Genomic DNA, 25,718 nt, shown 5'->3' with positions numbered 1-25,718 from the left:
TGTCGACCTCAACGACTGAGCTGAGTATTTTGTTGCATCAGCATGTTGCTCGCAGGTTGTCTGGATACAACACCAATTGCTGGATTACGGTTTGAACTTTCTTGACACTTCCATATTTTCTGATAATGATGCTGCTATACCAATTGCTAAAAATCTTGTTCATCATTCCAAAACCAAGCACATCGATATTAAAATTCATTTTATCTGAGACTGTTATGAGCGCAAGCTCATTCGTTTGGAGCAGATCCACACTGATAATAATATGGCGGACCTGTTTACCAAACCGTTTAGTAAAGCTCGATTTGATGTGCTTGTGGGCTTTCTAAAGATGGTTCATTTTGAAGACTAACTTTTTTTTGTTTAGTTTAAATTTGTGCATCTTATTTTATTTTCATTTCTTTTCTCTCCTATGCACAAATTTAGGGGGAGAAATCAAAATACAAAAAAATATTATTATAAAATCAAAATACAAAAAAACTTATAAAATCAAAATAAAAAAATTATAACTCAAAAATCCAAAAATATGTTCTTACGGTTTTTCGTTTGTAGGTGTTATCTGGGAATTGATATTAAGTATGAGTGATAACGGGCAGCTTAAACAAGTGTAAGGTACTAAAGCTGAATTGTCTAGACTCTATGCTCAATGCGCTGGTAGGCACGAAGGATTTAAAAGGACTAGACATAGATTGACAAAGAAAGGACTTTAGAGTGTGGACTTAGATAGTTTTATTTGGACTGACCATACGATGCTCGGGTAGATTGAGCAGTGGGATAAACTAGGGAACCTGCGACATACATTAAAGTCATATGTATCTAGAACTGTGGCTCAACACTTCTTCGATGTACGGACTTATGTCCTTAATTCTGGTACTGATAGAGCGACTGGGGGGTTCTGATAAAGTAGGTATGTAGGAAATTATTTTCTTGCTTTCTATCTATCAGTCATATGTTGCTTCCTCTACGTGATTGGAAGAGATCCGGCCTGGAATGCAACATATGCAACTCTATCTCTATGCATCTCCTTCTCTATGCAATTCTTTCTATCTGTTAGCCATATGTTGTCTCCTCTGTGTGATTTGAAGAGATCCGACCTGGAACACAGTATATTCAACATTCTACCTCTCCATCCCTCTATTATAGTTAGCCATATGTTATCCCTTTGCGTGATTGGGTATACAACATATGTATCTCTAAATCTAACTTCTCTCTTAATGATTTTCTACTCACCTAAAGTAAGGAGTTCTTTGGAAGTTCTTGATTGCCTGGGTATGTCGAGAAGTGGGGAACACGTTCTAGTGCATCTAAAATTGAACCATTTAAAAGGTTGTCTGTAGATCTCGCTGCTGAATTTAAGTGGACAACAATATCTTTGGTCGTCGTCAGCTAAATGGTCTATTTAGGAATACAAGTGCAATGTCTTGTCATTTATAATCTGTTCAACTTGTCAATATCCATTGTGTTTAAGTGGACCACAATATTGGTAATTGACCAGATCTATTCATGCAGGTGAGGTACTGAAAAACAATGTTAAGGCTGTTTCAAAACTTATGATCCCAAAATGTTTAAATTTTAATTTTGAAGTGTGGTTAGTGTAATTTTTTTAATTTTTAATTTTAATTTTTTATTTTTCTAAAAATTAAATTTTGTTTGCATTTAAATTTTAGTTTTTATTTTATTTTGTTTTGTTTTTTTAAGTCTTCAAAACATTCAAATTTTAAAAGGAATTGGACTTCTATTTTTAAAGAGGATTTGTGTTTAGGGGTGAGGCCCACCGGGTTTAGTCCTATGGGCAGAAAATGCTCAAAAGTCAATGCAGATTTCTGATCTGCAACTAAATCTCAGTGCCCTTTCAGCCTGATATTTTGACTTAAAGAACAAACTAATCAACGAACTTGGTGACAAATTCAAGACATTTGTCAGTGAGCCTGATGAAATCAATGCATCCCCAAGTGTACCAGCCCAAGCACCACAAGATGTTTCTCGTCAAGATAATGCAACTCGTATTGTTGACCGATTTGAGAATGAACCTGCCAATGTTGACCCCAAAAGAGTAATCTTGAAGCGAGCTCAGAGGCACGCTAGAGCTTAAGGAAAAGGGCAATTGCTTTTCATGAAAAACTCTGATCAAAACATTTGTGGAGATCAACCTCAATTAAGTGTCACTGAGCTCGGTAAAAGGAAATTCACTTCTAAGTATGGAGATCGGACGGGCATTAAGGTGTGGGGATTTCACGATAAAAAGAATATTTAGGATGTCAAAAGAAACAGTGGTAAGGTGGAAGCACTCTGCTTCCTTTAGATTGGAAGAAGGTTTTACAGAACCACTTTTGGTCCCACTTGAAGAGGATCCATCATGGGACTTTCCCTTGTGGCTCTTGGAAGGAGCCTTCCTCTTCTTTCCTTTCCCATGTCCAATTGCCAAAACAGGGGCAGCAGCAGTAGGAGTGGGTACAACAGCCTTGCCTTTCAAATTACTTTCAGCAGTTCTTAGTAGGCCTTGAAGCTTGCTCAGAGTGACTTCCTCTTTGTTCATATGATAAGTCATTCTAAACTGATCATAACAAGGAGGAAAAGAATGTAGGATGATGTCAATAGCCAACTCTTCATCGAAGTTCACATTCAACTTCAGCAAGCGGTCCACAAACCTCTGCATCTTTTGCAAGTGGACCGTGATGGACTCTCTATCCTTCATTTTGGTTGTGATCATGGAGGAAATGATCTCATACCTTTCCTGCCGAGCACTTTGATGGTACCTTTCCATCAAATCTTGGTGCATCACGAAGGGCCAGAAGTCCTCATAGGACTTTTGAAGCTCAGCAGTCATGGTAGCAATCATAATGCACGACACCTTTGTCGCGTCCCTCTCATGAACCCTGTATTCCTCGATTTACTCGGGAGTAGCAGTTTGTTCATCAATCTCCTTCAGCTCTTTATCGAGGACATATTCTTTGTCCTCGTAGCGAAGGGTCATACGAATATTTTGAATCCAATCGTTAAAGTTTGACCCATCGAAGATAGTTCTCCCAACGAAGTTCATGAGGGAGAACGAGCTAGAAGGGTTGTAGCCTGAAGCATTGTTTGGGATAGACATCTGAAAAGAAAAAGAACAAAGTTTAGATTAGATAAGAATCCTTAATATAACACCCAAATGAAATATTAAGGCTAGGACCCAACACAATATTCTACAATTCGGAAGAGGGATGTCGTAATCTAATTGCAAAATATTTGAAGGTAGGTAAATGACGATGTACCAATTTCCACCATAAAAAACAAAATTGATTATTAAGCTTTAAATGAATTGAAATTCCTAGATTATTTAAGATTCATTTAACTTTTCAATGGCATGTTTAAATCTCGAATATGTCCTTCAAGTTTGTGACTGGGATACCGAGGATCACAAACAAGGTGTGAATAACCATGCAAATTGCTTGGTACTCTTGATGTCACTTATCACCTAATCAATGTGTCGGTTAACCACACACACTCCATTGATCTATGAAAAACATTAAGCTAACCTTTTCCACCCTTATTAGTCCTAAATTAGTGTGTTGGTTAACCACACATGCTCCACTAACGAATTGGCAAGGTGCAAAGTGCAATTTCATGGAATAGCACCATTTTCACATTTTTCCCAAAGTAACTAAGATTGGGAATTTATAAAAATGTAGTTACTTTATAATATCAGTATACTTATTAATGAGGATTAATGTCCTCTCCTACCCGTTTGGCTAACAACCCTCCACCAATCGAGGAAGCGGTGGGTGAGAGTGGACACCCATTAAACCACCATTTTATAGGCAGTAACCTTATACCTCCCTTATAGACCGACTTCGTGAATGAGGCCTACTAACTGTAAGACTGACTTGTCCTATACATATAGATAATTATAAAACTTTTAATAATATAATAGTATAAGGGTTGCATTTTAAAATTTTAAAATCCTAAGGTTTGGAATTAAGTTTTTCATAAGTGAAACTTTACAAATTCCAAAACTTGAGGGCAAATTTTGTAACTCTTCAAAACTTTTGGTTTCCATAACTTATGAATTTTAATGTTCATGAATGATACATTTCATATTTCATAACTTGAGGACAAGTTATGAAACTCTCTTCAAGAACAATTTAGATCAATTTTAACTTATTCAATTATCATAGAATTTGTTATTCATCAAGTTGATCTAATCTAACTCATATAGCAAGGCAATTCATATCAAATAATACAAATAATCAACTTATTATCTTAAAATTTGACAATTATCCTTCAATGGGATGAGGATAATCCTTACCATATCAGAAAACACGAATTTTATGATACAAAATAGTTTGTGGTACTGTTCCTAATCCAATTCTGGCCAAAAGGCTCGAAAATCTGCAAGCAGAAGGTTCTACTCGACGAGTGCATGAACTCGACTCGTCGGGTTGCCAGTTTGTGAATGAACTCGTCGAGTCAGATCATTGGACTCGTCGAGTTCATCAGTCAGAGCCCAGAAATGTGACTTTTTCAGCTTTGAAAAAAAAACAACCAAGCATCAATATAACAAAAAACAATCCTAGGCTTTGATACCACTATTGTGTTTTGAGCACTATAACACTCCTATGGTGCACATGCAACCCTAGATGCTTTGGATCTAAGATTTCTCTAATTATACATGTGATTTCAATTTTCCAAAGCATACACCCTAACTAGCATGCAATTGAAGATATACAACATAAAATCAAGTTAGATGAATACCTCTTAGTGTAGCTTGTAGTTCTTGGCCTTTAAAAGCTTTAGCATCTCAAGTGTGATGCCTCTAATGTGTCACAAACACCAAATGCAAGAGGAGGCTTATGAGAAGAGGCTAGGTAGCACCAAAATCGGTTATGGTTCTTCTTTAGAATGCATGGGCCGATTTTAGGGGTTAAGGGTTGCTTTTATAGTGTGGCAAAGACTAGGGTTTCATCCATGCAAACCCTAATTCACCATGACCCTTCATATTTCTTAGGCCCTATGGGTTAAACCTTCATGGACTATCACATAGGTTTAGCCCATCCCTAATCAACCATGGATCATTGATCCAAACTATAAGTATTACTGCTTAACTTAATCAGTCCCTGTAAATTTAATCAGTCTCTTTTGATCACTAAATTAATTCTTGATCAATACTAATTAAATAATATGATTTTTCAATTAATATATTATACTTATAATATATTAATAAATCACAAATAACCTCTTTCTCAAAAGTCCATCCTATCAAATTGCTCCGGTGAAGGCAACCCAAAAGGACCATGCTACTATCGGGTCAAGTACATACCAATTATAGTTATGGGCTTAGACACCTAATCCAACAATACTTTCTTGCTCTAGGTGATCGTACACATCTCATCCTTCCTTGGTCACTTTTGAAAACATTTTGAAAACTTTTACAGATCCTTAGTTTGAGTGTGGATTCACATGAATGCCCATCCAATTCTCTTAAACCAGGGCTCTGATACCAACTAGTAACATCCTAAAAATCAAGGTAAAATTTTTCATTTTTGAAACCAATCCAAAACCATAACTGTTTACAAAACATAGTTTCCAAAAGTCATAACATGAATCTGAGTATCCCAAAATCATAATCTCATAAAAATGCATGATGATGTCCATGGTCAAGCTTTCCCCTTGCCCCTATCCTCTAAAGTACCTGAAACCACAAGTTTAAATTGTAAGCCAAAGCTTAGTCAGTTCCTCCAAAGTACCACACACAACCAAATAGATAACATCATGCATACATGAGCCTTCAGCATGACTGGACCACCTCGCATGTCCTACAGCCTATCTGTAACGCTTTCTGGGCCTTTGGCCTGACTAGACCGCCTCGCAGGGCCTATAACCTATCCAGACTGCCCCAGGTAATCATACAAATTTATCAGTTTAACACATAACGAGTGAATACATGTAATCATACAGATCTACCAGTCTATCATATGAACAGCATAACATCATCTAATATACCAGGATACATAATCTAGTGGGCTGGCATTGGTGCCTTCGACCTACAAGTACAGTGAAGGAAATTCACCTCAATGTCAAAAAGATAGCAGAACTGAATGCTAGTCCAATTATCGGCTCTACGGGTCACATGTACAACACCGAGGGACCAAGCCTTAGTCTACTACTCAAAAGATCCCAAATGGCCTAAAGTCAAACTTTGTCAAAGTCAACGGTCAACGTTCAAAGTCAAAAGTCACTCTAGCTGGTCGCCACATCGTGGCCAGCATTGGCCACGCTGTAGATACTAAACGACAAAGCAGACGAGTCTCTACCCAGTCGCCACACCATGGCAACCTAAGGCTACGTAGGGGACTGGTCTGGACAGCTTAACCATTAAGTCATTTTTCCCACAACTTCAAGAGCTCCAAAGCTCAGATCTGGTCCTTCTCATGGTCTTGATGGATAAAGTTTCAAACTTTATCCATTAAGACTCCTCAATAAGTCAAGATCCCAAACCCTAATTCCTCCCATTAAGCACCAAATCTCTAGAGTTGCACATCCAAAGTTTCCAGAATGATTTCATACTCCAAATAAGCTCTATAAATCATAGCTTTATAGATATGCATGTACCTTCCATTTTAGGTCAAAAACATGACAATAAAGGCTTAAATTTTAGCATGGGACCAAAAACTACATAGATCCTCAGATCTGGAACATATAACACTAGAATGATCACATGCATCCATAAAGTTGCCAACTTTATGAGATTCAACCATCCAAATTCTCCCACCAAGAATATTTGGGGACAAAAGGGTTAGATCTAAAGGTAAATAACATAAAGGTTAGATCTTGGGGACTTACAATGGTCTAGAAACATGCTCAAGGTTGGTGAGAAGATTTGCTTGCTAGAACCAAGCTCAAAGATGCCTTCTTCTCCTTCAAAATATCACCAAAACATACAAGGACTCAAAGATTAGTAATGGAGGCTAAGGTTTCCTTTTGGAGGATGAAAGAGAGTGAATGAAGCTAACCCTAGCCATCATATTCCTTCAAAAAACTAATTTTAGTTAATGGAGTGAATTATTAAATTGCAATTAAGTTAGAAAACAACATGAATCCCTCATTTTACATATTCTCTTTCATTTTACATATTATTTTCTATTTTAATCTTTTATGTTATTAAATATAATAATATTACATATTAGTTTTAATATATATTACATATTCATAGTTATGAAAATAATGCAATTATGTATTAATATTAAAGTATTAATTCTCAATAGTCTTCTCTTACTATTTTTTATTTGTTTTAAATGAGAACATCTATATAATTAATAACGTGAGATCGATTGTAATATTATCTTGAGATCAGCTATTAATTTTAGAATATTATCCTTTTGGACAAAAAAATCCGAAGATAAGAAATTTTATATTATTTTATTCTCTATAACCACATTCATTATCTATGTAATATTATCTATAAAAATGGACATTCATTATCTATGACCACATCTCGTCATGTGTATTTTTTGGATGCCAATAAAATCCCCTGATAATCATACCTATTACTTTGAATCTAATAATTTATAGATAAAGTCAAGAAAGTATGGAGGAAGAGTGTCCGTAAAGTCAAGGTAGTCTTCGATTTTTGCGTTTGTGACTTGCAGTTTGTTGTCTTTCTCCATCATTTTCTTTGTTCCCTAATAATAACATAAAATTAATGGCGATAGACATCTTTAATATAAAATCAATTAATTATGTTTGTCCCAAAACATAAAACTAATAATCGATTAAGATAAAAATACACATATAATATTCGATGAATCACATAAAATCATGTGCTAAAATGGACCAACGACCAATGTGATAACTCAAACTAAAAAAATGTATAAATATATATAATTTGACTATATTATTAAAATAATATAATGGGTGATTAAGTAGGAGTAAATAGAGAAATTATGGAATATTAATTTCAAAACCCATCACTTTGAGTAGTGTCATAAATTTAGATTTTTGGGTTAACTAGAAAGGTTATAAACTTGGGCATTATAAAAGGCATGGGAAATAGAGTGGAATGCCCACAAAAAAGTGCAAGAAAGGTTGGGGAAACAAAAGAGAAATCGGGGTTTGAAGTTTGTGAAAGTTTTTGGAGCTATTTTAGAAATTAAGGTATGTCTCTTCGATATGAGCTTGATTAAGTTGTTTGAGTAGGTTTATTTACAAGCGTTGCATGTTTTGGTTCCACTTCATGTGTCTGTTTTGGCCGATAGTCGTTAATTTGAAAAAAAAAATAGAATGTATAATTTTTGGTATAAAGACTTGAAATTCATCTGGTTATGAATTGAGTTTTGATAATTGGTAATGGATATATTTCATAAGAAAGGGAAGAGGATTAATGAATATTTCAGGTATTTATTTGACTGCGTTTTAGATGAAAATCAAGCTGAAGTTTTTATGGAAAATAACAGACTCGGGTTAGAAAGATGAGTACTTGGGTCTCTTTCTTTTTGGGTGGGTTACCGAAAAATAAGTTAAACACAAAAATAAAATAATAAAATATACCAAATATATAGGGCATGTGAATTTCTTTGGATGTTTGCCGCAACTTTTTTTTTTAACAAATTATATTTACTTTTCGTCCCTATTGTTTGACAATATGTCGATTTTGTGTTAATCATATATAAATCATCCATAGTCGATTTTGTATTAATCATATATAAATCATCAATTTCAATTTCAGTCGGATATAACTATTTCTTTGAAAACTAAAGTTACGAAAATGGTCCCTACAGTTTTTATGATTTGAAGTTTCAATTTTTCTAAATTGAAACATAAACTACGTCCTTGTTATTTTGAATTTGCTAGTTAATGTTATCGTTTGTATTATTTATTTATTTATGATAATTATTTTTGGTATTTTAAAGGTTTATTTGTTTGGACTTTTGAGTATTACTTTTAAGGGTAAAACCTTTTAATTACGGAAATGACGCCGTAAAAATAGAAAGATGAAATATTTTTACAAAGATTATTACGAACGTTTTAATTAATGTAGTTGAATGATTATTAGTTGGCCGAATGAGACACATGGATAGTTGAACCAAAATGAACACGTAAGATATTTTCTAGGATGGTTGTCTTAGAAATTTTGTTGGTGGAATATAGGGTGCAGGGCAACAAAAAAAGCTTCAAATAAGATTTGTCGGTTACGAGGTGAGTTTTTCGTGTTCTGTGGTTGCTCGCACACAAATGTTTGTCATGCGTTTATTATGTGGTTTTTATTTATTTATTGACAGTATGTTTTATGATAAGTATGATTGTGTGCAAATGTTATTTTGGATTTGTTATCTACTGTGTGTGTATGTTTTTTTTGGGTGACATGTTTAGTGGGAATGAGTGGGTGTTTAATCGCCGTGAGCATGACGGATGTGTGTGATCGGCGGGGATGGGAATTGAGAATCATACTCATTTCCTTGTATATTTAAAATACTTGAGAACAATGGATGATGAGTTGTCTCAAGGAGAAGGGAAATGACCCTTTTGGTTCTTTCTCTGGATAATTAATCGTTCCCTAAATTACGTCATCAAGTGATATGTTTGTTGTATTATTTATTGAAACTATATGATAAAACTATTTGTTTTGTTAAATGATGGACATGTATGTGCAACACGAACTCACTAGGCCCTAGGCTTACCCATTTAGAAACTTTAAATGTGCGCAACCCAGGAAACTATTTAGCAAGTGGCAGTAAGAAGGCAATGAGATGGATTTTACAACAAGACGATAAAGGAGTTCCGCAAAGACGTAACACCCGAAGTTCTTCAATTGAAGATTTTATTTTATTTTATTTTGCTTCCGCTGTAGTTTAGTCTATACGTAAGTTTAGAATTGATCATGGGAGATGTTGGAACGATTATTTGTCATTTAATCAATAGTTGAAAATCGGGGTGTTACAAGTTGGTATCAGAGCCAGGTTTAAGCAGATTAGGTGTTTGCATAAACACTTCAGCTTAGACTGAAGGAACGAGAGGTAATCAAACGACTAAATTAGACCACATCTCGCTTGTAGGTATCATGTCTTCAAGGAGATCTGGAAGGTTTGCTAGTGTCACCCCGGAGGAAGAACAAATTCCAGTTGGAGCTTATGTTAGAGCACCAGGAGATGTATCGGAAACTCCATTGATCCCTAATACGAGTCGTGGACGTGCCCAAGGAAGAGGAGGAGGCAGGGTGTAGAGGAAGAGGGCGAGGAGCTGTAACAGCACCGATAGCTGCACCGTCTGGCCAGGGTAGCTCCGGCTCCCACCGCGGTCGAGGCCGAGGTCGAGGTCGCGGAAGGGGCCGTGCGACAAACATGATCACTAGAGAAGAGTTGGTTGATGAGATTGCTCGGTCGATATACGCTACCTTGCCAGATGTAGTTGCTCAAGCACGAGATGCAATAATAAGTGAGTACCAGGGTAACTTGGGCGGAGGTGGAGAGGACTATGAGTATAGTACACCAAATACAAATCCTAACCCAAGCATTGCACAACCCTCAAGGCACATTGACAACCATGAACGGAGGGGTTGTAGTTACAAGACGTTCATGAATTGTAAGCCACCTATATTTAATGGAGAAATTGATCTCGTTTTGTCATCAACATGGATCATGGAGATCGAGGGAACGTTTGATACTAGCAAATGTGCGGATGAGAACAAGGTGATTTATGTTGCAACAATGTTAAAAGGGGAGGCTATACATTGGTGGGGTATGGTGAAAGAAGTTAGGGGGCGTGATGCGGCCAAGAAGATGTCGTGGGATGAGTTTCTAAGAATCTTTAAAGAAAAGTTTTGCCCTCGAACGGTGGTTAAACAGTTAGAGGAAGAATTCTTGAGGTTAGAACAAGGGAATATGACTGTGAGAGAGTACACCACTAAGCTCACTGAGAAAGCTAGATTTGCAGAGTTTTACGTGTCTACGGAGGAAAGGAGGGTGGAGAGGTATATTTGGGGACTAAAAACTGCCATTCGTGAATTTGTAGAAATTCAGAAACCAGGTACCTTTCAGTCTGTTGTAGACGCCGCGGAAGGCCGAGAGCGGGAAAAGAATCGTCAGGGTGAGGATAAGCATTCAGGAAAACGGAAGTTGGAAGGTTTAAATACAGACTCAAAGAAAGGCAAGACTTCTAGTTCAGATTGTAACTATGAGCAACAGTCTGGGATAGAACAATGTACTATATGCAAACGATTCCATAAAGGGGAGTGTAATATGAACCAAAGAACTTGCTACAAATGTGGAAAGATAGGACATATCGCTTCAGATTGTAAAGTAAGGAAAGTATGTTATGGGTGCGGGTCCCCAGATCACATCAGGTCAAACTGTCTTCAGAATAAGGGTAACAATAACCAACGCATGATGACAGAGAAAGGGAATCGGTCGGGAGATGAAAAGGCAGAAACGACAAGAACAAAAGGAAGAGTTTTCCATATGACAGCTCAGGAATCTCAGGATACCCCGATATAGTGGCATGTACTTTCTTAGTAAACTCTATATTATGGGTGTTATTGAATGTGGATGCAAACATTTTTTTTCATTACTTTTTGTAAGTTCCTAATTATGGGTGCAAAAGCTTTAGAAATAAAGAACCGATGATGATCATTGTGTAATCGTAAGAACGGAATTTGATGATTTTTGATTTAGATAAACAGTTCTTTTAGCACCATTAATACTAGCACCCGTAGCACTATGAGGTTTTGATATCGTGATAGGAATGGCTTAGTTGTCGAAAACCATGCTAACAAAAATTATAATAGGAAAACTGTTCAGGCGTGGGTACTACATGGGAGAACATGATGTGACAAATATACCATTGGTAAGGGAGTTCTCGAAAGTCCTATTGGTTAGCACCAATAAGGATGAAAGGATTTATTTAATAGTTGCATAACCTACTTGAAAAGGATGGGACGTTGTAGATGTGCATGGATTACCATAAGTCAAAGAAGGTGTAAGATCTTTACTAATTATGGAAGGTTAACGTTGTCACTTATACACTAAGTCGTATGTAAGGAAGGAACCAAGTAAGTTGATGAGGATTGATGTAACTTTCGGTTTATTGGGTGGACTGGAGAAGAGTCGGAAACAATCCTCGGTAGAGGAGAAGTGGAAAGATTTTAGAATTTTTTTTGCCTAATATATGATGACACATTTAATGAGGACATGGGTGTATGATAGCCGGGAACAAAACGAGTGTGGTGTGACCGACGGGAGATAGGAATTGAGACGTTACTCATTTCCTTGGATATTTAAATGCTTGAGCATAATGGATGTGTTATGCCAAGTGGGAAGGGAAGTGGACCATTGGTGCTTTCTCTGGATATCTAAAATGTTCCTTTAAATTGTGTCATTGGGTGAAATATACTTGTGGGAAAAGTTATTGATGAGATCGTTCGTTTGGCTATTTATGATCAGAGCCTTAGTTTCATGTCATCATTTTAAAAGAGTTTACAACGAGAAATGGATTATCTGGTCAAGAAGTTAAGGAATGTGGAGATACAACTCATGAAAGCTCAGTGAAAGTAACATAAATGGTCAGATGCGACATGGGGAAACGTACGAGATAAGAAAACCAAATATTCTTAATATATTGTTTAGTTCAAATTCCGATGACGGAATTTTTCGAAGGGGGGAAGTTTGTGATAACTCAAACTAAAAAAATGTATAAATATATATAATTTGACTATATTATTAAAATAATATAATGGGTGATTAAGTAGGAGTAAATAGAGATATTATGGAATATTAATTCCAAAACCCATCACTTTGAGTAGTGTCATAAATTTAGACTTTTGGGTTAACTAGAAAGGTTACAAACTTGGGCATTATAAAAGGCATGGGAAATAGAGTGGAATGCCCACAAAAAAGTGCAAGAAAGGTTGGGGAAACAAAAGAGAAATCGGGGTTTGAAGTTTGTGAAAGTTTTTGGAGCTATTTTAGAAATTAAGGTATGTCTCTTCGATATGAGCTTGATTAAGTTGTTTGAGTAGGTTTATTTACAAGCGTTGCATGTTTTGGTTCCACTTCATGTGTCTGTTTTGGCCGATAGTCGTTAATTTGAAAAAAAAAATAGAATGTATAATTTTTGGTATAAAGACTTGAAATTCATCTGGTTATGAATTGAGTTTTGATAATTGGTAATGGATATATTTCATAAGAAAGGGAAGAGGATTAATGAATATTTCAGGTATTTATTTGACTGCGTTTTAGATGAAAATCAAGCTGAAGTTTTTATGGAAAATAACAGACTCGGGTTAGAAAGATGAGTACTTGGGTCTCTTTCTTTTTATGTGGGTTACCGAAAAATAAGTTAAACACAAAAATAAAATAATAAAATGTACCAAATATATAGGGCATGTGAATTTCTTTGGATGTTGGCCACAACTTTTTTTTTTAACAAATTATATTTACTTTTCGTCCCTGTTGTTTGACAATATGTCGATTTTGTATTAATGATATATAAATCATCCATTTCAATTTCAGTCGGACATAACTATTTCTTTGAAAACTAAAGTTACAAAAATGGTCCCTACAGTTTTTATGATTTGAAGTTTCCATTTTTCTAAATTGAAACATAAACTACGTCCCTGCTATTTTGAATTTGCTAGTTAATGTTATCGTTTGTATTATTTATTTATTTATGATAATTATTTTTGGTATTTATTTATTTATTTATTACTTTTAAGGGTAAAACATTTTAATTACGGAAATGACGCCGTAAAAATAGAAAGATGAAATGTTTTTACAAAGATTATTGCGAACGTTTTAATTAATGTAGTTGAATGGTTATTAATTGGCCGAATGAGACACATAGATAGTTGAACCTAAATGAACACGTAAGATATTTTCTAGGATGGTTGTCTTAGAAATTTTGTTGGTGGAATATAGGGTGCAGGGCAACAAAAAAAAGCTTCAGATAAGATTTGTCGGTTACGAGGTGAGTTTTTCGTGTTCTGTGGTTGCTCGCACATAAATGTTTGTCATGCGTTTATTATGTGGTTTTTATTTATTTATTGACAGTATGTTTTATGATAAGTATGGTTGTGTGCAAATGTTATTTTGGATTTGTTATCTACTGTGTGTGTATGTTTTTTTTGGGTGACATGTTTAGTGGGAACGGGTGGGTGTTTAATCGTCGTGAGCATGACGGATGTGTGTGATTGGCGGGGATGGGAATTGAGAATCATACTCATTTCCTTGGATATTTAAAATACTTGAGAACAATGGATGATGAGTTGTCTCAAGGAGAAGGGAAATGAACCTTTTGGTTCGTTCTCTGGATAATTAATCGTTCCCCTAAATTACGTAATCAAGTGATATGTTTGTTGTATTATTTATTGAAACTATATGATAAAACTATTTGTTTTGTTAAATGATGGACATGTATGTGCAATACGAACTCACTAGGCCCTAGGCTTACCCATTTAAAAACTTTAAATGTGCGCAACCCAGGAAACTATTTAGCAAGTGGCAGTAAGAAGGCAATGAGATGGATTTTACAACAAGACGATAAAGGAGTTCCGCAAAGACGTAACACCCGAAGTTCTTCAATTGAAGATTTTATTTTATTTTATTTTGCTTCCGTTGTAGTTTAGTCTATACGTAAGTTTAGAATTGATCATGAGAGATGTTGGAACGATTATTTGTCATTTAATCGATAGTTGAAAATCGGGGTGTTACAACCAATGGGTATGGTTTCAAATTTTCAAGTTTTGAATTTGAGATCCATGTACAAGATGGTATGTATTTTCAAATTTTTACTATGTGTAGATGAATCATGAAATAGCAATGTATTTTCAAATTTTTATAATTTAAACGAATGGTATATTTTCTATAATACTACTTTCTCAACTTTGATTTTTTTTTTGTTTTGGATTTTATATTACTATTATATGCAGTTAAAACAGTTTTAAATTTTTGTTTTTGTTGTGTGTGTTTATGTGTTACTGTGTGTTGATCCTGTTGATGTATGTGTGTTACTATGTGTTTTGGATTTTAAATTTGTATTATCCGGTTAAAAATGATTAAATTTAAAAACTTTGGATGCGTTACTATGTGCCACTTTCTGTATAAGTTTTATTTGTCCTTTTTAATAATTGCATTTCTTCAACTTCCAACATTTTACTTTGGCATTACAATATATAGTCTGTTAATTCAGATTCCTTCATTGTTGGATCTTTAGATGCTGAATCACAACACATGACACTTCAAAATGTACGTAAAATGTCACACAATATAACTCCTTCCACTTTGGAAAAATCAACATCTACAATTCCTCTGAAAATATTGTCTACTCCAAAAGATTTAAAATGAAATCTTGATGAAGTCTTTGATGTGGACAACAACGACAAAATCGTCATCAACAAAATGTCCACGTCTTTCTTCGGGAAATAAAGAAGAGGCAAAACTTATGATCCTGAGACATGAAAAGTAATGGTTATAATTTTTAAGTACTCAATTTGAATTTGCTTTCGTTATAATTTGCACTAGGAATAATCTCGTAATAAGACATTTTTTTTTTTTTTTGTTTCTAATAATTCATGGAGCTACTGTAAGTTTTTTCATCAATATTTATATGTGTGAATTGAATTGAAGGGTTGTTTATTGATCTACTTAATGGTTATTCACTTATTTGCATATGTTGATTATCGATTGTAGTGAATTTCTTGATTAATGGTGTACGGGATTATGTTAAATTTTAAGGCATTATTGTGTATTTCGGTCAAGGTTTAAAAGAACATAATCGAGCCTCGTTTTCTCTTCGCCTCATGAGACGTAAACCCGAAGTGGAATTAAAAAATAAATATAAAAATTATATATCTCCTAAAAAAATACTAAACACATTAATCGAATCTACAATATTATATAATTGAATCTACAAGGGCTCCAAACATATATTTTTACAAATCATGGTTCGATGCTCTCAATCTATGTCGGAATGTGTCGGAATCAAGAAATTCGAGATTCAAACATCTGGTAGATTCAATTGAATTTCTGGAACAACAATTTCATCATTTGAAGAAGAATTACCATGTGCGATGTTAAGAAGAACACGTGTGATGCGAAGAAGACTAGGTGCGATTGGAAAAGGAATAAGTCAAAAAAAGTCAAAATTAGGCTAAAAAACAAAGCATATGCAATGCATCTCCTATACGAGCCGCTTGTATAATTGAAACTATAATAGTATTTTTAGCATTTAACATGGACATTTTAATTGTGCATAAATATATGGAAAATGATTCTCACAAAAATGGGAATGTGTATTATATAATGTAAGGATACTTTATAATTTTAACTTTAACTTAACATAAATCAAATATTCGTTGATATATACATACATCTTCTTATATTAATAAATGAAAAATCTTTTTTACCATATGTCTCACTTGATTCATTTTTTGGTTATTTTTAATTAAACTTTTTGTACATAACATTTTATGGTTTTTTGTTTTTTTTTTTTTTTGTTTAATGTTTATGTAATCTTTCAATTTCAAAAACTCAATAATTGACTCACTTTTTTATAAATTCAATAATTAACTTATTTTCCTTAAAAATTCAAAATTCCCAATTTCAAATAAGTCTTTAAATATGTATGACTCATGACAATTCTTTAAAATATACCAATAGTTTTTTTATTTGTATAGATTGAAATACTTATTCATCATGCTTAAATTTACACCTTCATATATATATATTTTTTTTAATCAACCCATACATACACAATTCTCACAACTAATTTATAAATAATAATATAATGTAACAAAATAATTTAATAAAACAAAATTCTGAATTCCATCTTCTTAAATTTCTAGTGTGGCCCACGTATATGACATGAAATAATGTGAGTGGGAGAGGAAGTGAGGTCCACATAAAAGCCTAAACTTGCAACATATCATCAACCAAACACAATGGTTATTACATCATTACACAATCACATATAAAGATTTCTTGTTCTACTTTACAAACATCATACAACTGTTCTTCCTAGTAGTTTAATTAAACAACACCAATTTACCCGTTTGATGGTAAAAATGATTTACACGAGTTAATAATTAACGTTAAAAGTTAAAAAAAAATCACCCTCCATTGATCATAATTGATCGAAATGGAACTCTTTCAATGTCCACAAAAGTTGAAAACTCATTTTGCAATGGTTGTTTCCATGGCTCTCCATCCATTTGCATAAAACCTCGTTTCCATGCTCCACCTCTTAACTCAAATCGAATTGCAGCAGCCTAAGGAACAACAAAAAGTTTCACTCATTTTTAAAAAGATATCCATTTTTTAATTTTTATTTCATTTGTGCACAAAAATGAACATTTTTCTTTCGGACAAAATACAGAAAAACACAACTTTCATTATTTTATCGATTTGGTCATTTAACTATATTCTGTACTGATTAAACAATTACACAACTTTAGAAATCGTCCTTTCTTAGTTTCATAGTTCCATCATTTATCAATTTAATGACTGATATTATTTATTATGATTGTTATAATGATATTTTAATTGCTAAATCGGTAAAAATAATAGTTTAATGGGTAAATCGTAAAATTGTGAAAGTAAGTTATGTTTTTCTGTATTGATATCAAAACATCAAAACCGATAATCGGTAAATATCTTTTTTTTTCTTTTTTTGTATTTTTGACCTTTTTTGTATTTTTGCCCTTTACTTTTACCTTTTTAGCATACATATGTCATGTGTTGTTTTTCATTTGGCCACTTGATATTTTCTATAGCGATTTAATAAATATATTATTTGACTTTTTAAAAACCCATATTTCCCGGTTTTTGAAATTTAAAAAAAGAAAAAAAAATCACAACATACTTTCATGGTTGCACCATTAATCCATTTAATCATAGAAGTACTTTTTTATGATTTATTATAATACTAATTTGGTGACTAAATGAATAAAAACAATAGTTTAGTTACTAAATCGTAAAATTATAAAAATATATTTTGTTTTTTCTGTACTTTGTCCTAATATCAAAATATCAAAACCAGGTAACTCCGAAAACTCTTTTTTTAAAGGTCTTAATCGCTATATAAAATAAAAGTGATAAAACCAACAAAACGGTGAAAGTAAAAAGTAACTTTTTGTATTTTTTTTCCCTTTTTTACCCTTTTGGCATATACCTGTGCGATGTGTTTAGCTGAAATAAGCTCGACCATTACAAACGACGCATGCCATCCTTGTTTAAACCCAAAAACTTCTAAAAGTCCATCATCTGCATTAGCTTCAACAAAACCTTTCTGAAACCAATTGAAAAACCAAAATTACTCATTTGCCCTTCATCATCATTACAATCATAATGAAAATATCGATTAGGATCCACAACGTTCTTCAATTGAAAGGATATCTAAGGTATTTCACAAATAATCAAACGTCGATTACCTTTTCCATATATTCGGGCTTCAATTTCCCCCATGGATTTCTTCCACTCGCATAGCTATGAAGATTCAACGCCACAATAGATCTTACACTGGAATATAAAATTATTAATTAACTTTAGAAAATAAAATTGTGAATTGTGAATTAAATAATTAATTAAATCGCTTACGTTGATGGGATAGGAACAACTTCCCAATCGGAGCTATTGAGTCGTTTAACATGTAGCCTCAATATGTTCTTTAGTCCTCTGTTTTTTCCAATAAAAATAGATTTTAATTTAATTTAATTAATCGAAATTTTTTATTAAAATAGTATCGAATCATGAAGAAAACGTGAATAATGTGACAAAATTCTTACCTCAAACCTGGATCAGCCATACAAGGCGTAAAAAACCACCCTTGTTTGCAACTATATCCAGAGTAGATTAACTATAACAACATAAAACAAATAACAAATAACAAAAATCATAAATAATAATTTGAATTATATATTGTTTAGGGGTATTTTTGTCAAAGAAACGAAATAAGGTTTTGACCTTGTTTGAAATAGGACCTTGTGCAAGGTAAGGTTTATCATTCCTTAAATGATGGAAACCATAAGCCACTTGTGCATCCATTCCTATATAAAGAAATTAATAATATAAAATTGTAAATCGAATTAATATATGTCAATACACAAATTATAAAATAATAATAATAAATAAATAAGTAAATAATTATACCTATGCTGAAATAATTGTAGAACACTCCTTGGTAGCATGAAATTTTTTCGGGCAACTTTCCTTCGATTTCTAAACCCTGAAAAGAAGCTTATATAAGTTTGATTGTTACTTCGATTTCTATAACAATTTCTTATATTTGAATTTGAGAATATATATATATATATATATATATATATATATATATATATATATATATATATATATATATAAAATAAAAAAGTAAATAATTTGAATTACTATTACAAACCTGATCAAGAACAACCTCGTCTGTTTGCTTCAAAGAATGAGGAGTATCTAAATCTATTCCAGCTGGCATTGATATCAAAAGTTTCCAACTGCATAAAATATTATAATTTTAAAGAATAAAAGTAAAAATGTGCATGAATAACAAATTTTGAAAAGGGCTAAATACAAAAACAAAAAATGGAAGTAGTGTCCTACTTTTTGTTTTGCAATACAATGGTTGACTTCTTGACATATTATTAATTATTAAGAAAGTAATGAATGTACAATATTGCAATAGAATCATAGAAAGAAGGGTTAATCTAAAAACTACCTTATATTTTGTGATTTTTCCTAAACCTCAAAAGAAAATTTTGTCTGAAAAAGACCTTGTATTTTTTTATTTTTTCTGATCCGGTCATTTTAGTCATTTTTTTCCAAAAAAAATTTTAAAATGTGAGGGGTTTTTCTAGAAAAAGTAAACAAGTTGAGGGTTTATTTTGAAGCATTTAGAAAGTTGCAGGTTTTTTTTGGAAAAGAATAAAAAGTTAAGGGTTTTTCGGAAAAACCAAAAAAATACAAGGTCTTTTTCAGGCAAAAAAATTTTTGAGGTTTAATTAGGAAAAAACACAAAATATAAGGTCTTTTTTGAGATTAACCCTAGAAAGAAATGAAAATACGTTGCTATTTCTTGGATTTAGTCCATCTTGAAAGGGTTATATGCAAGAAATAGCAACATATTTTCATTTCTTCCAATTATAGGATTTTAAATCATAAGAAAATTAAAAATAATTAAAAGTAGGATGCTATTATACACAAATAATTAAAAGTAGGTTGCTATTTCTTGTGTTTAACCCCTTATTGAAATTCTCATATTTAAAAATCAACTCACCTATCCAAACGGCTAGTTGGAGAATGAGTGGCCTTATCAAGAGTCTTTTTTATAGCCGCCCTCCAACTAAAAGGAAACGAACCACCCTATAAATAATTCCAATCGCACCTTAAAAACCTCAAATAATATTTAAAAAATTAAAAATTAAAAATTAAAAATTACTAGGATACGATTAGATTTACCCAACCAAAACTCCGTGACAAATCATTTCCTGTTCCAAGTGGTATAACTGCGGTTGGTGGAATCGGACTTCTTCCCTGCTTATGAAGCTCTCCAAGACATCCGAGAACCCAACCCACTGTCCCATCGCCTCCCGCAACCTATCAAATAAATACTAATTGTCATGTAAGAAATACTCTGATATCTGTCTATAACGTTGGTATCACAGCACTGGTTTAAGCTGTGTTTGGCGCGCCACAACTAACTTATTTTTCGAGTTTTTTTAAGTTGTCATGTTTGGCAAATCAAAATGTAGCTTATAAGCTAGCTTTTTAAAAAGCTACTTAGACTAGCTTTTTAAGAGCTATTTTAAAATTTTCGAAATATATCTCTTAATTAATTATAGAAACACATTCTTTTATGTCCTTTTATATTTTTCAGCCAGTTTTACCAAACGACATTTTTTATCAGCTAGTTTTTTAATTATCAGCTAGTTTTTCAGTTAACAACTAACTTTTCAGCTAATAGGTCAAACATAGCCTAAATGATGTGAAGTTGAGTTAGATAGCATAACTTAAGGGTTGTTTCTTTTTGACTTAATGAGCTTAATGGGTTAAGCACTTAATATGTATAGCTTTATATCGTTGTTTCTTTTTTTACTTGATTTGAATAGAATGTATGGCTTCATGTATTTAGACACTAAGGGTGGTGTTTGTTTTTTGTCTGTAGATCTGCGTGGCCTCTTCTGTCTGCGCCGCGCAGACCACGCGCAGACATTAGCCTTCGCAGACTGTTTGTTTTTTGAAGACTGCAGACCTAAAAATGTCTGCGCGCCCTCTTCTTGGCGCAGATGTGGACCAGAGTCTTCTAACATCTTCAGACATCTTCTAGACTAAAAAAACACACATATCTATATTTTTTTTAAGTTTTTTTTTAATTTATATTTTTTCGAACTTTATTAATGATAAACAATTTGAAAAAAAATTACAAAACTTAAAAAAAAAAATGTTCAACGATACAAACATGATATTTTTGACAAATTTATAAATAAAGATTTATTACAATAATAGTCGTTGAAGTTGTTTATATAAATACGGAAAAAAAAATCATAATATATTCTTATATTTTTTTGCTAAATTTTGTAAAACATTATTTAATACACTATCGTCAATTTCTCGAGAAAATATTTATGCTACGTTTTTAATGGATTTAATTGAAAAAATCGAAGTTTATTTCCATCCATTTATGTATCAAATTTCTTTGATCCTTAATTATAATGTTTAGTTATAACTTTGCAACCAAAATTGTTGGTTTTATCTACCATTTTTATTTTTATTTTTTATACAATAATACATAAAAGTTGATATAGATTTGTTAATTATTTATAACAAAGTCATAAAAATATTAACAAAAAACACTTTGAAGTTTAAAAAAATATGTTTATTTAGATTTCAGTTTATTTTAGTAGCCCGCAGATGTTAAGAAAACAAACAGACTTCTTTTTTCAGACTGCAGACGTTTGGTCCACATCTTCTACTGCAGAGGTCTATAGATGTGGTCCGCAGACTGCAGACATTTTGCCTCAGAAAAAACAAACAGCACCTAACACTTTACGGTTTACCTATTTGACTTTCTACTTTTTTTTTCCTCTCATGTTAAAATGATTAGTATTGTGAAATTTGTTATTTGAAATGTAAGGGTAAAATGGCCATTTAGTCTCACTCTATAATCTATATATACCACATTTACTTTATTCATACATCATTACCCGTTCAACCACTTTACATCCTTGCCCAAGTAATCATTATAAAAAGATTCAAGATTCCTTGGGTTTGTCATGGTTGAAGGGTATTTTAGACATTTAACTAAAAATCAAACATTCTTAGGGATAACATAAGAAGCATACCACAATCCTTAACTTTTCGCGAGTTTCTTTGGCACAGTTGTCACCAAGACTAGCAAACTTCTCCAAGCAACCCAATCCATACTCAACAAACTCATGGGGCCTCACATTAGAAAGGTCAAATACCTAAACACAAAAATAAAAATAAAAAAGTATGAGAAAATTGTTCTTTTAGTACTAAATGGAAAGAAAAAGATTAATAATTGTGCTAAACATCACGAAAATGTTCAAATATATCTAGTGTCAAAGAACCAAAATCAGTGGGCCCCACCATGGTGTCTACCATAAGTGTCGGATTTTGACAGGTTTATAGATCTTGGGCACTTTTGGAAGATAGATTTAGAGAAAAAAAAAATCAAAAACACATATTCTTTTTTATGAATAAATGAAACTTGTATGTGTAGATTCTTTTGTGTATTGTCAGATCTAGGAATTATCACTAAAAATTAAGAACTTTCAAAAAAATTAAGAAGTTTGAAAACCCACATTAGCAAAATAATTTTCTTGAATTCGTATTTGTTCGTATGTGCACTTTGTATTGACTTTCAGTGAATCAAAAGTTTCATGAATCATGCGTTTCCTGATATAACAATAGACTGATTTTATAAAGCTTTTGTAATCACAAGATTTTAATCAAAATCAATTGAGTTTGACGCAATTTTCGCAACTATATTCTCGGGGAAAATTAGACGATGAATCAAAATTCAAAAATATGCAATAATTGAACATTTATTTATGAGTTTTTATATCGAAAAAAAAAAAAAAAAAAAAAACCTGTTCTTCGCCCATTAACTCCTGCAACCTTGCTTTAAGATGTGGACCATGGCGTCCACCGCTCTTGGAGTTAATAAAAACAACCAACGGACACTCAGCGGCGGCGAGAGGCGGTTTATCGCCGTCACCACCACCACCGGCGGTTGTAGTAGTAGCATCGAAATGACGTTTTGCAGAATCAATATCTTTTGAGGCAATGGAATCCCTTATAGCAAGACGTAAATACTCAGGCATCGTGATCTTCTGCCGCAATTCCTCTTTAGGAATCCTTATTCCCGATAAAGACCACCGTTTAATGGAGTCTACCATCGACGACTTTACAGCCACTCTATTCACCATTTTTTCCGGTCCCGGCGAGTCCATCGTAGTCACTCTGTTTCTGGGTGAAGATGGAAAGAATCAGACTCGAATCTGTAACTTTCTTAGGCAAAAAAACTGGAAAAAAATTTGTTCAAAACTCAAAACGATGGTTACAAAGAAACTGTCGTCGGTTTTTCTAGAGTGAGAGAGTTTGTGCGTGTGGGTGGAAAATGGGGCCGGCGAAATAGTCGCTTTAAACTTTCAAGTCCGGCAAGGGTGGAGTTTTGAAATTTTGTTCTTTTTCCTTTTTGTATACAAGATTTAATATAATGTATTTTTTAACTCGTTTTGACTATTTTGCCCTTCAGATTTGAGAGTATTACGAAATTACCTGCTTTCGTAAAGTGCTGTTTCGTTTTTGGCCATACATACAGCGCCACATACGTCTGTGCATACTTTTGACATTTATAGAACTATGTATTTACAGGTTATCCCCTTTCAGTTGAGGGTATTTACATGGGACCTCTTTATTTAAAGTAAGTTTCATTTTCGGTCCCTCATGTTTTGGTTAAACAAGTTTAGTTGGCTCAATTCACAAACAAACTAAAAGGTATTTCTAGTTGAGAGTAATTTAAGTATATTAAAATTATTTTTACTTTACTTTATACTCCCACGACAACCAAGTAAATTATTGTGTTATTTGCATGTATGACCGGTGTAACATTATTACTTTTAGGGATGCTACTAAGGATACAAATGATTAGGACAAGCCGGAAAAAATTTCATTAGGCTCTCACATGTAACGAATTAAATTATATAAAGTAAAGTTTTTTTAAAACGACGATAAATTTTATAACAATAAACATAGTTAAATCATAGTATTTTAATGAGTAATTACATATCGTAACAGCTAACCGAAGACTCGTGAAGCTCTCCTAGCATTCTTGATAGCAAATTTGTTGATCAACTCTCTGTAGTCTATACTCTCTAAGATTTCGTTCTCAATAGATATCATCGTCAAACCGCTAAATCTTTCTTGGGTCATTGTGGAGCGCAAGTAAGATTTCAAAAACTTCAATTTCGAGAAACTTTGTTCTGCAAATGTCACCATTACTTGAATAGTCAACAATATTCTATATGTAATGCTTGCATTTGGGAAATAATCAAGTTCTTTCAAATACTTCAAAACATCTATAAGATTGCTAAATTCACTGGCTTCCAATGTCGCAAATAATTTTAACTCCAAATAAAGTTCTTCGGCATCAATATCCGATCTTTCTTCAAACTTGAGTGTTTTTTCAAGAAGAAGACAAGAAGACTTAAGATCTTTATCTTTAATTCCCCTTAAATTATGTGGAAATAAGAAACCAAATAATTTGTCACACTCTTTGAATTGTTCAAATTTTGTCTTAAGAGAAGCGCTAGCTTGACCAACAATGTATAAGAAATAATTGATTCTGAAATCAGCTCTAAATAAAACCTCTTCGCTACATGAACTCTCATCAAACCTTCTTTTTCCTTTGAATCAAATGTTTTTTGTGGAAATATTGGATCAATACCCATTTCAATAGCAATATCCTGATCTTCAGCAATCACTTTTGAATAACTAGTTTCTCTATAATCCTTGAAGTAATCAATCAATGTGTTTATTTCAATAATAGCATTATCAAGATGCATATCCTTTTATTGTAACTTTTTACTCACAATATTCACCTGGTTTAATACTTGATACCAGATAACAGTTGATACTAAAAATTTAAAGTCACCGAGTTCTTTTTCTGCTAGTGAACTTGCTTCACTTACAATTACAACATCATTATCCTTTTATCTCCAACTTGAAGTAAAGCTTCCTGTACATTGACAAATTGCAGTTTAATAGCCTTTTACACTCTCAACCCGACTTTCCCAACTTGTTTCTAGTAATCTCTTTCTTTCTTAAATTGCTCGTCTTGAAGTTTATCAATTGTTTCATTCAAGTTCAATATTTTACGCATATCAAGCCACTTATTCCTATTTGTAAGATGATCCAAGGAAATTTCATGTTCTTTAACTCTAGTGGTAACATGGTGCCAATCTGCATAACCTTCACCATCCAATTTACCTTTCGAAATCCCTTTTCTAAACACTTTACAACATAAACAAAATACCTTTCTAGATCTTTCAAATATATTAGCCATTATATATCACACTTCTCCAAATTTAATAAAGTTCTTGTATATAAAGTTGCAGAAAATCGTCTACCAAATTTATCGTCAATACATAATACTAGTATATCTTTTAGGACCTTTCTCGACCAAAAGTTTAATCTCCTCATAATTACGTTTTTCGCACCTTCTTGGATCACATATATGAACAAGCT

General features: G+C 33.0%; 2 protein-coding genes across 2 annotated transcripts; both read right to left on the bottom strand.

Annotated features, from left to right (window-relative positions):
- Positions 1–16,890: 16,890 nt before the first annotated feature.
- Positions 16,891–23,658, bottom strand: LOC145124582 (diacylglycerol kinase 4-like). The gene is made up of 12 exons (XM_079059992.1): positions 23,060–23,658; positions 22,289–22,411; positions 20,406–20,543; positions 20,224–20,309; positions 19,357–19,444; positions 19,110–19,185; positions 18,924–19,006; positions 18,746–18,816; positions 18,558–18,635; positions 18,392–18,479; positions 18,133–18,249; positions 16,891–17,230 (listed from the first exon to the last, which is right to left on the bottom strand). Exons 1-12 carry the CDS (start codon positions 23,420–23,422, stop codon positions 17,072–17,074), a joined length of 1,470 nt encoding a protein of 489 aa, XP_078916118.1. The 5' UTR covers positions 23,423–23,658; the 3' UTR covers positions 16,891–17,071.
- A 611-nt stretch (positions 23,659–24,269) lies between these two features.
- Positions 24,270–25,036, bottom strand: LOC145127038 (uncharacterized). Its single transcript, XM_079062290.1, has 2 exons — positions 24,840–25,036; positions 24,270–24,702 (listed from the first exon to the last, which is right to left on the bottom strand). Exons 1-2 carry the CDS (start codon positions 25,034–25,036, stop codon positions 24,270–24,272), a joined length of 630 nt encoding a protein of 209 aa, XP_078918416.1.
- Positions 25,037–25,718: the final 682 nt, after the last annotated feature.

This window comes from Lactuca virosa, chromosome 7, assembly GCF_052849685.1.
Source record: "Lactuca virosa cultivar CGN04683 chromosome 7, Lactuca_virosa_CGN04683_v6, whole genome shotgun sequence".
Lineage (NCBI taxonomy): Eukaryota > Viridiplantae > Streptophyta > Magnoliopsida > Asterales > Asteraceae > Lactuca > Lactuca virosa.
This window is presented reverse-complemented; position numbering and strand designations above follow the sequence as displayed.